Source organism: Notolepis coatsorum, assembly GCF_963971535.1.
Source record: "Notolepis coatsorum genome assembly, chromosome: 19".
NCBI classification, from domain to species: Eukaryota; Metazoa; Chordata; class Actinopteri; order Aulopiformes; family Paralepididae; genus Notolepis; species Notolepis coatsorum.
Genome location: NC_140183.1, coordinates 73,552,678 through 73,566,715, shown reverse-complemented (window position 1 = coordinate 73,566,715; position 14,038 = coordinate 73,552,678). Strand labels below are relative to the sequence as shown.

The 14,038-nt window shown below is 44.4% G+C and overlaps 1 protein-coding gene across 1 annotated transcript in view; it reads left to right on the top strand.

The window, feature by feature from the left end:
- LOC311246006 (kinesin-like protein KIFC3) overlaps positions 1-14,038 on the top strand; it is a gene marked incomplete at its 5' end in the record, with an annotated part of 50,488 nt that overhangs the window by 15,499 nt on the left and 20,951 nt on the right. The window contains 2 exons of the mRNA XM_084336061.1: positions 3,575-3,748; positions 7,274-7,421. Coding sequence (XP_084192187.1) covers positions 3,575-3,748; positions 7,274-7,421 — 322 coding nt within the window. The remainder of the gene's footprint in view (positions 1-3,574; positions 3,749-7,273; positions 7,422-14,038) is intronic.

Genomic DNA, 14,038 nt, shown 5'->3' with positions numbered 1-14,038 from the left:
GTTCGACTTGCATCAAGGAACCCGGACCATCAACAAATCAATCTTAACTATATTCACAGGACATACTTAACTCTTATAAGACTGAACAAAATGGGTCTTAAACAAGACCCCAAATGCTCCTTATGTACAAATGGGGACGAGGGGACATTTATGCACATGTACTGGGACTGCCCACCAGTTAAGATATTCTGGAAAGAAGTGACCCAACAATGATCAAATCTCTTAACTCTGAATATACCTGTACACCCCTCTGTATTACTGCTGAATGATGTCTTTGAGTGTGCAGTACATCCACAGCTAAAGAGATTGGTTTTATCTGGTATCACAGTGGCTAAAAAGCTGATAGCATCACGATGGTTTCAACCGGAAAAAATGTGCCGGAAGGTCTGGATTCTTACATATCTCGATGTGATTTATCAAGAAATATCTACAGCAAGAATTTTGGGTCTCAATGAATCCAAAATGACAATGTGGTTAGAAGTGGTGGAGAGAATAAAAGCTAGCATATAAAGGTAGTGTCTGGTAGGAACAAGTTATAATGGATGGATTATCCATGGGGGGTCCGGGAGGGGGGGGTACGAGCTAGAGCATATGTGTGTAGGGTACTAGATAACAGGTATTAGGGGTATATCCTGTATAAGACATTTAACTAAATGGTGATTTCATTGGATATGCACTGTTAATTAATGCTTGTATATCTTATCGTGTGTTGTCATGTTTGTTTATATGTTTGTTTAAAAAATAATAATAATAATAATAATAATAATAATAATAATAATAATAATAATAATAATAATAACAAAAATATTATTAAAATAAGAGATAAAAGAGGTAGGAACAGAAATTAACTTCCTATTTACATACTGACATATCTACAGTAGTCCTACCCTATACACTGCAAGGTTTTTATTTATTTTATTTAACCTTTATTTAAAAATGTTCATTTCAATAAATGAAATAAAATAGAAAAGAGACAGACAATACATATACATCACAGAGGTAAGATAAATAATTAAACCACACATCAAACAAACAACCAAATAAAATTACAAGGTTTGTAATACATGAAGCAGAAGAGTCAATGAGTGTGTGTAAACAACTCTGTGAGAGTTCTTTTTTTTTTTTTTAAACTTTGACCAGTCAGCTGGTTCTTTTTAGCGTTTATCGCTTTTTCTGGTCAAGCATGGCCGACAGAAACAGGTTGAATAGGACTAGGATATAGATCGGGGGAAAGACACTCTGAGAAAATACGGCGAGTCCGGGAGTCGAACTCGTGTACCCCAGATCCGTGACGCGCACGGTTGTCCCCGACGCCGAAATAGCGTCGAGATACACGGTGAGCTACTGGAGCTCCCCTCTGTGAGAGTTCTTAAAAGTAGTGAGAGGGATCAATTTGTCCATTTTCAAAGTCTTTTTCATCATGTTCCAACTGCTGGGAGCAGTAGCAGCTGTTTGAATCGTATTGTACAGAGATATACAAGCATTCATCATTAGGCTGCGGTTACACTAGGCCCGGTTTTCATTTCAGTTTTCAGTTTCAGTTTCGCTTTTCAGAACGCTACGTAATGGCAGGCAAGTTAGACATCGTTTTTGCCTCCTTAGCACAGTGATGTATATACATGTAGTACAATGCCAAAGCAGTAGGTGGCAGTAGGTGGCGATGTAGTTCAAACATGAAGGCCATTTTCAACCAATCAGAAAAGTTGAATGTGCCAATACACTTCCTGCTAAAAATCAACAATCCACCCTCTTTAAATGCCTCGCGTGAGCCATTTAGCCAATGTAGCATTTATTTTTCAGCAAAGAAAATGCAATAAACAAAACGGATACATTCACTGTGTGTTCTGCCTCTCATTTGTTGATGAAACAAAACCAACATCAACACAATTTACCACCAAGAGCGGATAGTTTAGTCTCACAAAAAGATCTCCGGTGTTGTTAGCTACATGCTAATGTGAATGGCATTCTCAATGTATAGTTAGCATCGAGGCTATTAACGTAGTAACGTTAACGTTAGTAAAAATGGGTGAAAACTTTATTTAACAGATTGCAGAATGGGTACAATACAATACGGCTCAATACATTGTTAAGGGAATGCAGACTGTTGTAGCTTGGACTGGGCTCCTTATAACAATAACTTGACAACACGTTGGTAGCCGCAGCTAACAGGGTCTGAAAGTAACGTTAGCTAGGTAGCTAACGTTAGCTCATGAGCGACGCTAGCCAGCCAGCACCAAACTGATGATATCAGACATTGATATCAGGAGCTATCAGTAGCTAGATAACATTAGACAACGCCTCATGTATTTTATTTTTTTTATTGATCTTTTTCCCCCTCCATTTTCCTCCGATTTTCTCCCATCCCAATGTTAGTCGTATGCCAATTCCCAGTCCCTTCCTGGTCGCTGCGCACTTACCCCCCACAGTCAGAGAGGGAGAGTGGAGGCTACCACGTGCTTCCTCCGACACACGTCCAGCCAATCACCGCTTCTTTTCACCTGGCAGCGCGGATTCTCATCGAGAGGGCGTAGCGTGTGGGAGGACCACACTATCCCCCTCAAGTCCTATCCGCGCTTAGCAGGCGCCCCGACCGAACTGTAGGAGTCGCTGTTTACAACAACCCGGACCCACCCCGCCAGCTTCTCCCACCCTCTAATACAGCCAATTGTATTAGTGCAGACGGCCAGCCAAGCTGGTGACAACCCCAGAGCTGTGAGCTGGATTCGAACAGGCGAATCCAGCTCACAGCTCCGGGGTTGGTGACGAACGCAATCTCCGCTCGGCCACCTAACCGCCTACAACGCCTCATGTATTAAACAAAAGTGAATAGATGACTGGGCCATTTTGTTTAATGCTTGTTATGTTGAAAGAGGAGCTCTGAGCTGCTCATCCACTCGATTCTTGCGTGGTAAGGGTTTGTTGACATGACATGGGTTTGGGAGGGGGAGAATTTGCCGTTGGTCTCTACTGCGCATGGGCATTGGGCAGAATGGCTCCGTATCCGGCTTGCGCAGATTACATGGCACCATTGTCGGCGAGTTTTGGCGAGTATCCAAAACGAAAACACCTTTTCAGCGTTGCCAGTAGGACAACGCGTTTTCCTGCCAAAACTGTGTTTCTTTTTAACTTGGACAGCAAACGTAATCATTCAGCAACAAAAACATTGCTGTATTCCCCAGTGTAACCATAAGATGATAATGATACAAGTGCACATTTTTGGGGTTGTGGAGATGAGATGGGAATCGATTACCGTGACAAAACCAACGTGAATAACAACGCATAAGAGTGTAAGTAACAAACGTTGATCATAACTGTCAGCGAAACGGCCTGTCGCCTCACGGTGTTGTCACAGCGCACCGTGGTCTTTTGAACGGATGAACCTAATCATAATTTCATTATGAATTGAAAATGGGGGACCCTGATGTAAACAAGATGAAAGTCTTTCTCTGGTCTGCATCCCCTTAACAATTGTGTGTATTGAGCTGTACTGTACTGTACCCATTCTGCAATCTGTTAATTAAAGTTTTCAATCAATTCAATTCAATCAATCAATCACACGTTCCTTCTCTCGCAGCACGTCACTCAGACCGTGGAGGTGGAGTCTCCTGCCACACTGAAGCAGCTGTCCAAGGCCAAGCAGAGGAACACGCTGCTGTCTGAGAAGCTGTCCAGTCAGAACGAACGGTGCAGACAGCTGGAGGAGCACATCAGGAAGTCGGACGAATACAGTTGTAATCTGCAACACAAGGTGACGGCGGGGAACATAATTTGGTACCACATTGTTTGTGTTGTCCTTGGATAGAGGATAAACGGATGTATGCAACCAAAGAAATGTCTAAATAGAAAATTGGCTTTTCTTGTTGCATTCTTTTTAGAAGATTATTTTATTGTCAATTGAAATTTGTCTTTTTGCATGTCCCTCCTAGTTACACCTACACACAGTCCTCATATCCCTCCTAGTTACACATACACACAGTCCTCATATCCCTCCTAGTTACACATACACACAGTCCTCATATCCCTCCTAGTTACACATACACACAGTCCTCATATCCCTCCTAGTTACACCTACACACAGTCCTCATATCCCTCCTAGTTACACATACACACAGTCCTCGTATCCCTCCTAGTTACACATACACACAGTCCTCATATCCCTCTTAGTTACAGATACACACAGTCCTCATATCCCTCCTAGTTACACATACTTAGTCCTCATATCCCTCCTAGTTACACATACACACAGTCCTCATATCCCTCCTAGTTACACATACTTAGTCCTCATATCCCTCCTAGTTACACACACAGTCCTCATATCCCTCCTAGTTACACACACACACAGTCCTCATATCCCTCCTAGGTACACACACAGTCCTCATATCCCTCCTAGTTACACATACACACAGTCCTCATATCCCTCCTAGGTACACATACACACAGTCCTCATATCCCTCCTAGTTACACATACACAGTCCTCATATCCCTCCTAGTTACACACAGTCCTCATATCCCTCCTAGGTACACACACACAGTCCTCATATCCCTCCTAGTTACACATACACACAGTCCTCATATCCCTCCTAGGTACACATAAACACAGTCCTCATATCCCTCCTAGGTACACACACACAGCCCCCCACACATATGCATTTCATCAGAGAGGTCAGAGCGCAGGGTCGCCTGCAGTGCAGCGCCCCTGGAGCAGTCTCTCAGGTAGGTAGGATGGTGGGCACCGTAGATGTGATACCAGCCACCCTTCAGTCACCAGCTCACAGCTGGAATACACCCTCCTGTTGGTGAAGGGGATCGAACCAGCGACTTTTCGGTTACCGGCCTCTTTACCTCTAGGCCCTCCTGCCTCCCCACACAGTGAATAGACAGTTTAACATATACTGTATACTGAGCTGTGCTCTGGAATGTATTCACCATAAACATAGAGGGCATGGGGCTAGAAAGAGAGCCGGGAGATTGTTATAATATTTCAAATATTTCATCCCGATAAGGTGGTCAGATCTGATGCAGCACTTGATTCATCTTCTCACTGTTCCTCACGCAAAATAATTTTTATCAATGTATCATATACAGACAACCTGTTCTCATATTATGTTAGATTAGATTGATTGATTGAACATTTTATTAACAGATTTCAGAATGGGTATAATACAGTACGGCTCAATACACACAATTGTTAAGGGGATGCAGACCAGAGAAAGACTTTCGTCTTGTTTACATCACGGTCCCCCATTTTCAATTCATAATGACATATAGATTAGATTAGATTAGATTCAAATGTATTGTCATTATGCAGCACAAGTACAGTACAACGAAAATATGTTTGGCATTCAACCAGAGTGCAAATGTAACAGTAAAGTGCAATAATAATATACAATGTACAGATGATTAAACTGGGTATAAAATATATGAATTAGTACTACTGAGTATAGTGCTAATCAGATGTATGTACAGAGTAGTAGTATTAATATGTACAGTAATACAGGTATAAAGACACTAGTAGTAGCCTGTGACTGCAACTTGTTCCTGTTTGCGGACGACTCAGCCCTGCTGGTCTCTGACAAGAACAAGTTGCAGGTTGAAAAAACCCTCAGCTCGGAACTAGGCAAAATCTGCATATGGCTAGCCGATAACAAACTATCATTACACATGGGCAAAACAGAGTCCATTCTCTTCGGTTCAAATAACAAACTCAGCAAGACCAAAGGCTTCTCAGTTACAGTGGGTGACAATATTGTCACAAGGAAAGACGAAATTACCTACCTGGGTTCCATCCTAGAGGCAAATCTTTCCTGTGACAAAATGGCATCCAATGTAATAAAAAAAAGTCAACCAACGAACTAGATTCTTGTACCGGATCTCCTCTCTGGTAAACAAGAATACCCTGAAGACTCTGGCAGGAGCACTCATTCAAGGGTACTACGACTATGCGTGCACCTCATGGTACCAAAGCACCTCAAAGGCGCTTAAAACAAGATTACAAACATCACAAAACAAACTGGTCAGACTACTACTTGACCTTACCCCCAGAACCCACCTCACCCCTGCCCACTTTGACAACCTAGGATGGCTTAGCGTAGACGACAGAGTACAGCAACTTGCAATGGGCCTGGTCTACAAGATACACTATACGACTAAGGTACCCATGTACATGTCAAAATACTTCCCAAAGGTCAGTGAATACCACAACCACTACACCAGAGGAAGCTCAACAAATCATGTTAAACCCAGATTCGGCTCAAACAAGGGACTAAACACGTTTCGCAATTATGCCACATCAATGTGGAACGCCCTACCCAAAGCTGTAAAGGAATGTGAATCCCTACCCACATTCAAAACCGCTCTTAAAGAGCACCTACGGGAGGCTGCAATTCGAAACTGGCCACCGTAAATGCCCAAAACCCCCACCACCTCCTAATAGACAATCTCCTCCCCACCGCATGTATATATTCCCTCCCCGCTGTATGTATATTTCTCTCCCACCCACCCACCCACCCACCCCCTCCTTATGTACAGTCCCCTCCCCATCATATGTATATACTCTGTCAGGATCTAGGGGTAACAGTACTGTATATTTGAATACCGTTTATGTCACAAATGTATCAGTACTAAACACCTATATGTCCCTATGCCATAAATGTCATGTATGTTGTGTATGTCATAAATGTCTATATGAATTGAAAATGGGGGACCCTGATGTAAACAAGACAAACGTCTTTCTCAGGTCTGCATCCCCTTAACAATTGTGTGTATTGAGCCGTACTGTATTGTACCCAATCTGCAATCTGTTAAATAAAGTTTTCATTAATTCATTCATTCATTCATTCATTCATTCATTCATTCATTCATTCTACTGGTAGTAGTCATACTGGCCAGCAGCCTAACTAGTAAGAGTATGTAAGGGATATGTACAGATATAGATATAGTATCTACAGATATGTAAAAAGAATTATATGCAGGTATGTACAGACATATGTGGATAGATAGATATATATGGTATATACAGCAGTATTGTACATATTAATGTACAGATATAGGCCTATGTGAGGAAACTATTTTGCTCATTTGATTAATCAGAGATCAAATTATTCCTGTTGAATGCTGGATTGCTGGAAAGTCCAGAGGGAGGGATGAGAATGTCTTTCTCAAGGATGAAACGGATGATCCGTGGCAGGGGGTGGGAAATACACCCCTTCACCCAGCTGGATCACAGCCTGGATAATCAGTGGATGAAATCGTATTTTGACCCGACCTTTCACAGATTGCAGCGTATGAGCGAGAGATCAGCAAGCTGAGAGAGGAGCTGCTGAAGGAGATTGGCCACCTGGAGGAAAAGAAGGAGGAGGCCGTGAAGGCAGCTGAAAACTGTTCAGTTGAGCATTTCCAGAGCCTCCAGGACCAGTTCTTCGGTGAGTTTCCCCTGAAATATTCAAATAGAATGAGCACAATAGAACTTGATTGTCCAACCAAAAGCAGGAAAACCACCCGTTAAAGCATCAAAGATCTAGATATCAGGACAGGGGCAATAAAGGGAAGTATTCCTTCTTTGGTAGCGATACTTCTTCTTCTACTACTTCTATAATAGGTCAAGTTTGAGGCTCTAGTTTGACTGATAAAATGTTAGATAAAGTATTCCCGCGTTGGTCAGGTTTGCAGAAGCGTCTGACAGTGGCCACAGGCAATAAAGGGAACTCTTTTATCTTTGGTTGACTGTGATAAATCAAGTTGAAGCTCTAGTTTGAAGTGTTTCCATGTTGGTCAGGTTTGCAGAAGCGTCTCAGTGGCCACAGGCAATACAGGGAACTATTCTATATTTAGTTAACTGTGATAGATTAAGCTGAAGCTCTAATTTGACTGATGGTTAACTGATATATTAAGCTGAAGCTCTAGTTTGACTGATGGTTAACTGATATATTAAGCTGAAGCTCTAGTTTGACTGATGGTTAACTGATATATTAAGCTGAAGCTCTAGTTTGACTGATGGTTAACGATAGGTTATGACTATAACCAAGTTCTGTTAATTAGGGGTGACGCTTGGCATCACTCATGCACTCCCTCGCGTACGTGCATGCGCACTGAATAAATTCCACAAATGTACCTTTAATACCAGTATTAGTTTGACCACACCCCTCATCAGCTTACCTTCATAAGCAGGTGTGTGGTCACCTGCTCTCCTCCTACCCAAGCTTTCACCACAAGGTGAGGTCAAGGGCTGCAGCGGCGTCGGATGCCAAGCGTCACCCCTAATTAACAGAACTTGGTTATAGTCATAACCTATCGTTCTGTATCATTAGGGGATCCGCTTGGCATCACTCATGCACACAGGGAGGCCAAGCGGAGCCACTGGCCGACAAATACACCCCGCTGAAGGCCCCCCACAACCAACAGAACAGGGAGGGCCGAGCCCCCCCGACCCCCCCTAATGGAGGGCACCCCCCCTATTAGAGGTTTCCCGGGAGGGCGACGGACCCGACCGTGCGAAGAGGCACTCAAGCAACTCAACGCACAGGGTGAGCAGACCGTGGCTTGACCCCACGACTACACACACGCACAACCCGCATGCCACCCGGGAACGAACGGAGGGAAACAACCTCGTTACTGCCCCCAGAATCACGGGGTCAAGGGCAAACCCAACCCCGTGGCAAGGCCGTAGCAGCGGAGCGCGAAGGAAGACCCAGGCCGTAAGCACACAAAAAAGGTTAACCAACGGAAGCAGGCAGCGCACCGAGGAAAACCAGGCAACAGGCTGTTAACCCTAGCCTGGAGACTGCGGACGAGACAGGCGCCAGAAAGGACAGCTGAACACAGCCGCCCCGGCGGAAGGGGCGTATGCTGGCGTAGTTGCATGACCAAGGCTCCATCTAAAAAAAAACCACCCAGAGGGGTCGAGGCAGAGAAGGCTGACACGATTGGCAGACGTCATGAACGTGCAGGGGCACCCTCAACCGGTTAACCCGGGAGTTGACACTGCAGCAATACACCAGAGAACCAACCACCCAGGTGTTACCCCATGCGGTGGTTGGTCCCATAACCCCTCAGGAAAAAACCCCAAAACACACCTGCGCTGTCGCAGCCCGTGTTCCAGTTTCCAACAGGGTTATCCCGGGCCTACAGGTCAACGAAACATTACTTCGGACCGGGCCCGGTGATACGGGGAGCACAGGGTCCCCCGAGGAGGTCAAGACCACCCCAACAGGCCCCTCTTCGCCATGCGTAAGAGAAGAGCGTAAGAATGGAAAACCAGCCCCAGCACCCTGTACTTGGTATTCCCAGGAGGTCACCCAACCAAGTACTAACCAAGACCAACCTGCATGGCGGCCGAGATCCGACGAGATCGGACGCGTACAGGTTGGCACGGCCGTAAGCCATTACGACAGAGTAGAATACAATGTACCCAACAAGGGTTCCATAGCGCTCAACCCTGTGACACCCGGACCGACCTAGCATTTTTCCCCCTGAAAAAACCCAAGTCCCTCAGGGTACCAGAACAGCAGATCTGCATCCCCGGCGGACAACGGGTCCAACTGATCCGGACCAGCGCGACCAGAACCAGTCCCGTGCCCTAACCACGCCGACATGCCAACTCCAGGAGAAGGGGCAGATATGCGTGTTGATCTTAAACATAAAAAGAAGGCGCCACTCAGACGTTCCGGTGCGAACCGCGCCCGGCAGCCCACCCCCAGGGCGTGAGACCCTTCCACATATGTTCAGATCCATTCCGTTATCATCCCCTGATATGAACGAGAACCCGTCGACAACCACACAGGGCGTCGGAAGAGGAAAAACCCCCATCTCGATTGCTCTATAAAAACGCTGTTTTAACCCCAAGCAATCAAGGCGCGCCAGTCAGTTACCTAATGTCCAACAGAACATCCTGAGTTAGCACTATGTGTGCGTTGGGCATATCCACATCAATAATAGGCTATTTAGACCATCTTATTGAATCCCCAAGATGCCCAGGGGAACGACAAGAGGGCGGGATGCAACCAACTCCATGAATGAATGAATGAAAACTTTAACCAACAGATTGCAGAAAGGGTACAACATAGTACGGCTCAAAACACACAATCGGTAAGGGGAGGCAGACCTGAGAAAGACGTTAGTCTTGTTTCCATCAGGGGCCCCCATTTCCAATTCATCTAGACACATCCAACTCTTTATAATAATAAAGAAGAAGCATCACCCGTATGAACCCAACTGCACAGCTGGGAGTAAAAAACCCGTTTTCACAGGATTTTACATCCAGTCACTCTTCTTTAATCAGAGAGTAAAGACTAGACCCTCCCAGAAAACCTTCCCACACGAGTGGTAGTCATGAGAAAGACATGCCAACTGTGAGTCACGTGACCAACTGACTCAAGTTTACACATAAATCGAGCGCAGCAGACCCGTGAGCCCTACGCTCTAACTCGACACCTTAAGACACCGTAACTCATGGAAGGCGTCGCCATAGCAACACCGCTGTGACGGGGGGAAATTCTGCCGGCTCCGCTCTGTAATAGGAGTTGGCAGGATAACCCTCCCCCCCCCCCCCCTGCCAAGACGTCTCACCGGCTCGGCCCTGACTGGCTCAGCAGAAGAGATAAAAATCCCCTAAACCAATCAAGTGGGAAGGAGGGGTTTATTCGACACCCCCTCACAAAAAACCCTTCGTTCCCTACACACAGAAACAACCGTAGCCATTTTGAAAACCTCCGGTAGAATGCTAATGTATAGCGTAAGCTAATACAATGCCCGCTACCCACAAAATGTGAACAGGATTTACAACAAAAACAAGTCGCATGTGTGTGAATCCTACACCCGTTGACTATGTCGTACATAGCAAAAAACGCTGACCGAGAGTAACGGCTAGGCCGTGGAACGTGTGTGTATGAGTATTACTGCAACTAACAACACAGCATTGTGAGACACATATACTTAGTTCAAGCAATGGAATAACACCAGTTTCTACCTGCATGTGGAGCGTCAGGCTAATAGAACCTATTACTGAGTGTATGTTGCAGACCTTGCTTAATCTCGTAACACAACACGACTCATCTCACAACGTAAAAGTGCAGATTCATATTTACACAACCCCACCATATGATTTGTTGAAGAAACACACAGTTTGTTCGGCCAAAACATAGTCCCCCTTATGTCGGGGAACTTCTTTATTTTTTTTTTTTTTCACTTTTTTGTTTATTATACTTTTTTGAGGACATAGACATTATAAGTATATGTCTGTATATATACATTGTTGTATTGTCATTGTCCACATAGAACAGATAACAACATTAAACAGAAGAAAATAAAATAAAAAAATAAAAAACAAGAAAAAATAAAACAGAGTTCAAAAGTAAATAATAATACAAACAAACACTGACTTGGTCGCTCGACAGTCGTCTCAAACGTATATACATAGTATATCAAATATATAGCACATGTTTAGGTACCCAAATATGCTTCTCCAATGTATATCCGGTATATCAAATAACTCACGTTGAATTAACGTTCACACAGATGAATACCAACAAGCAGCATACAAATTGTTATTCTGGAATAGTATGGAACTGTACATCATCCACAAGTACAAGGAATGAACCCCACGTTTTCTTGAACATAGATGAAGAACCTCTCAGAGTGCATCTTATCTTTTCAAGTTTGATAAAGTATAGTATGTCTCTAATCCAGTGAAGGTGAGTGGGGGGAGCAGCGGACTTCCATTTAAACAGAATCAGCCGCCTGGCCAGTAGAGTGGTAAATGCCACAATGTGTGCTTTGTGCTTTGAAAGTGATAACATAGGTGGGGAGTATCCAAAAAGCGCTGTCAATACATTTGGTTCAAGATTTGTCTCAATACTTCCCGAGATGGTTTCAAAAATATTTGTCCAATACCTGTGCAAGGAGGGGCATGTCCAAAACATGTGAGTATATGTGGCTGGGGCCGAATGACATCTATCACATATAGGATCGATATCTTCATACATTTTGGCTAATCTGACTTTCGTCAGGTGTACTCGATGAACAATTTTGCATTGTATCAGCCCGTGTCTTGCACAAATAGAAGAAGAATGAACAAGACGTAGAATGTCAACCCAAATGTCATCCGAGATCTCCTCCTCTAAATCCTCCTCCCATTTACTTTTAATATTGTGTATTGTGGTTGGACATAAGGAGAGAATGAGATTGTACATAGTCGATATCATGCCCTTGATGGAAGACATCGGGGTTAAAAAGGAGTCGATGGGTGTTACCTCTGGAAGGTTGGGAAATATAGGGTTAATGCTACAGACATAGCTACGAATCTGTAGATACCGAAAGAAATGTCGGCTATGGATTGAATATTTCTCTGATAATTGCTGAAAGGAGGCAAAAACATTATCTATATATAGGTCACCTAGTGTTTTAATACCGAGTGAGGCCCATAAGGAGAATGCTCCATCCATCAATGAGGGGTGAAATAAAGGGTTAGCTGCTATCGGGGCCAAGTGGGATAGAGTTTTAAACCCAAAGTGGCGTCTGAATTGATTCCAAATTCTGAATGTAGTTTTAACGATTATATTTTTGAAGTAGGGGGCCAATGGAGAACTAATGGGGGCATGTATAAGACCGGTTAGTGAAGCAGGTTTGACAGATGAGGCTTCGATGTCAACCCACATAGGGCACACCAGAGGTTTGTCTGACTGTAGCCATTGCTGTATGATTCTGAGATTGGCTGCCCAATAGTAGGCTCTGAAGTTAGGTAGAGCCATGCCACCCAGAGATCTACTCCTTTGTAATAGAGCTTTACTAATTCTGGGAACTTTGTTATTCCAAATAAATTTGGACACTAGGCTGTCAATTTTTTGAAAGAATGAGTGGGGAAGAAAGATAGGCAGGCACTGGACAAGATAAGAAAACCTTGGGAGAGAGTTCATCTTAACGCAATTGATACGTGCAGCAAGAGAGAGAGGTAATAATGACCAACGTTCAAAATCTTCCTGAAATCGAGTCAGTAGAGAGCCAAAATTAAATTTGAATAGGTCCCCAAATGTATCCCTAATTTGGATACCGAGATATTTGAAGCCATGGGGGGAAATTTTCAATGGGAAGTTATGCAGTGGATAACTTCGAGCTTCTGCATTCAATGGAAGAAGTTCACTTTTGTCTAAATTTAGTTTATACCCTGAAATACGGCCAAATCGGGTGAATATGTCAAGTGCAGCTGGAATAGATGTGGAGATGTCAGACACGTATAGAAGCAGGTCATCTGCATATAGGGAGGTCCTCTGTTCAACACCCCCTCTGATTATACCTTTTATACGAAGGTCTGATCGAAGTGCGATGGCCAACGGTTCAATGGCAACATCGAACAGGAGTGGGCTCAAATTGCAACCCTGTCTCGTGGAGCGGTGTAGATGGAACTGTGCTGAACGTGTGTTGTTAGTCCTTACTGAGGCAGTGGGAGAGGTGTAAAGTAATTTCACCCAAGCTACAAAGTTATCCCCCAGTCCAAACTTTTTCAATGTGTCGAAAAGATATCCCCACTCCACACGGTCAAAAGCTTTGGCCGCATCTAGTGAGATGACAGCCTCCGGGCTAGTTGTGGAGGAAGGGCTATATATGACATTAAAGAGACATCTAATGTTGGAAAATGAATATCTATTCTGGATAAAACCTGTTTGGTCTGGAGATATGATAGTGGGAAGGACAGGTTCTAAGCGCATAGCTAAGAGCTTTGATAGAAGCTTTAAATCTACCGTCAACTGACTGACAGGACGATAACTTCCACAGGATAGGGGAACTTCTTTATTATCACAAGTTGTTTTAAGGCACAAAATCATAGAGGGGCCGGCGAGGGTGTAAAGGAGAGGGGACACAGAGGGGAAAAGTCACTCTCAGCGGCGTCTGCCACCTCGCGCCGCTCGAGTCTTGCCACCCCGAGGAGCCCCGGAGGGACGGTAGGTTACTGTCTGCTGGTCACGACGTTCCCTACCGTCTCCTCCGGTCGTGGATGGGCCGGCGGTAGCAGAAGCGCCGTCTCTTCTCCTGGCCTTCTTGGAGGGGC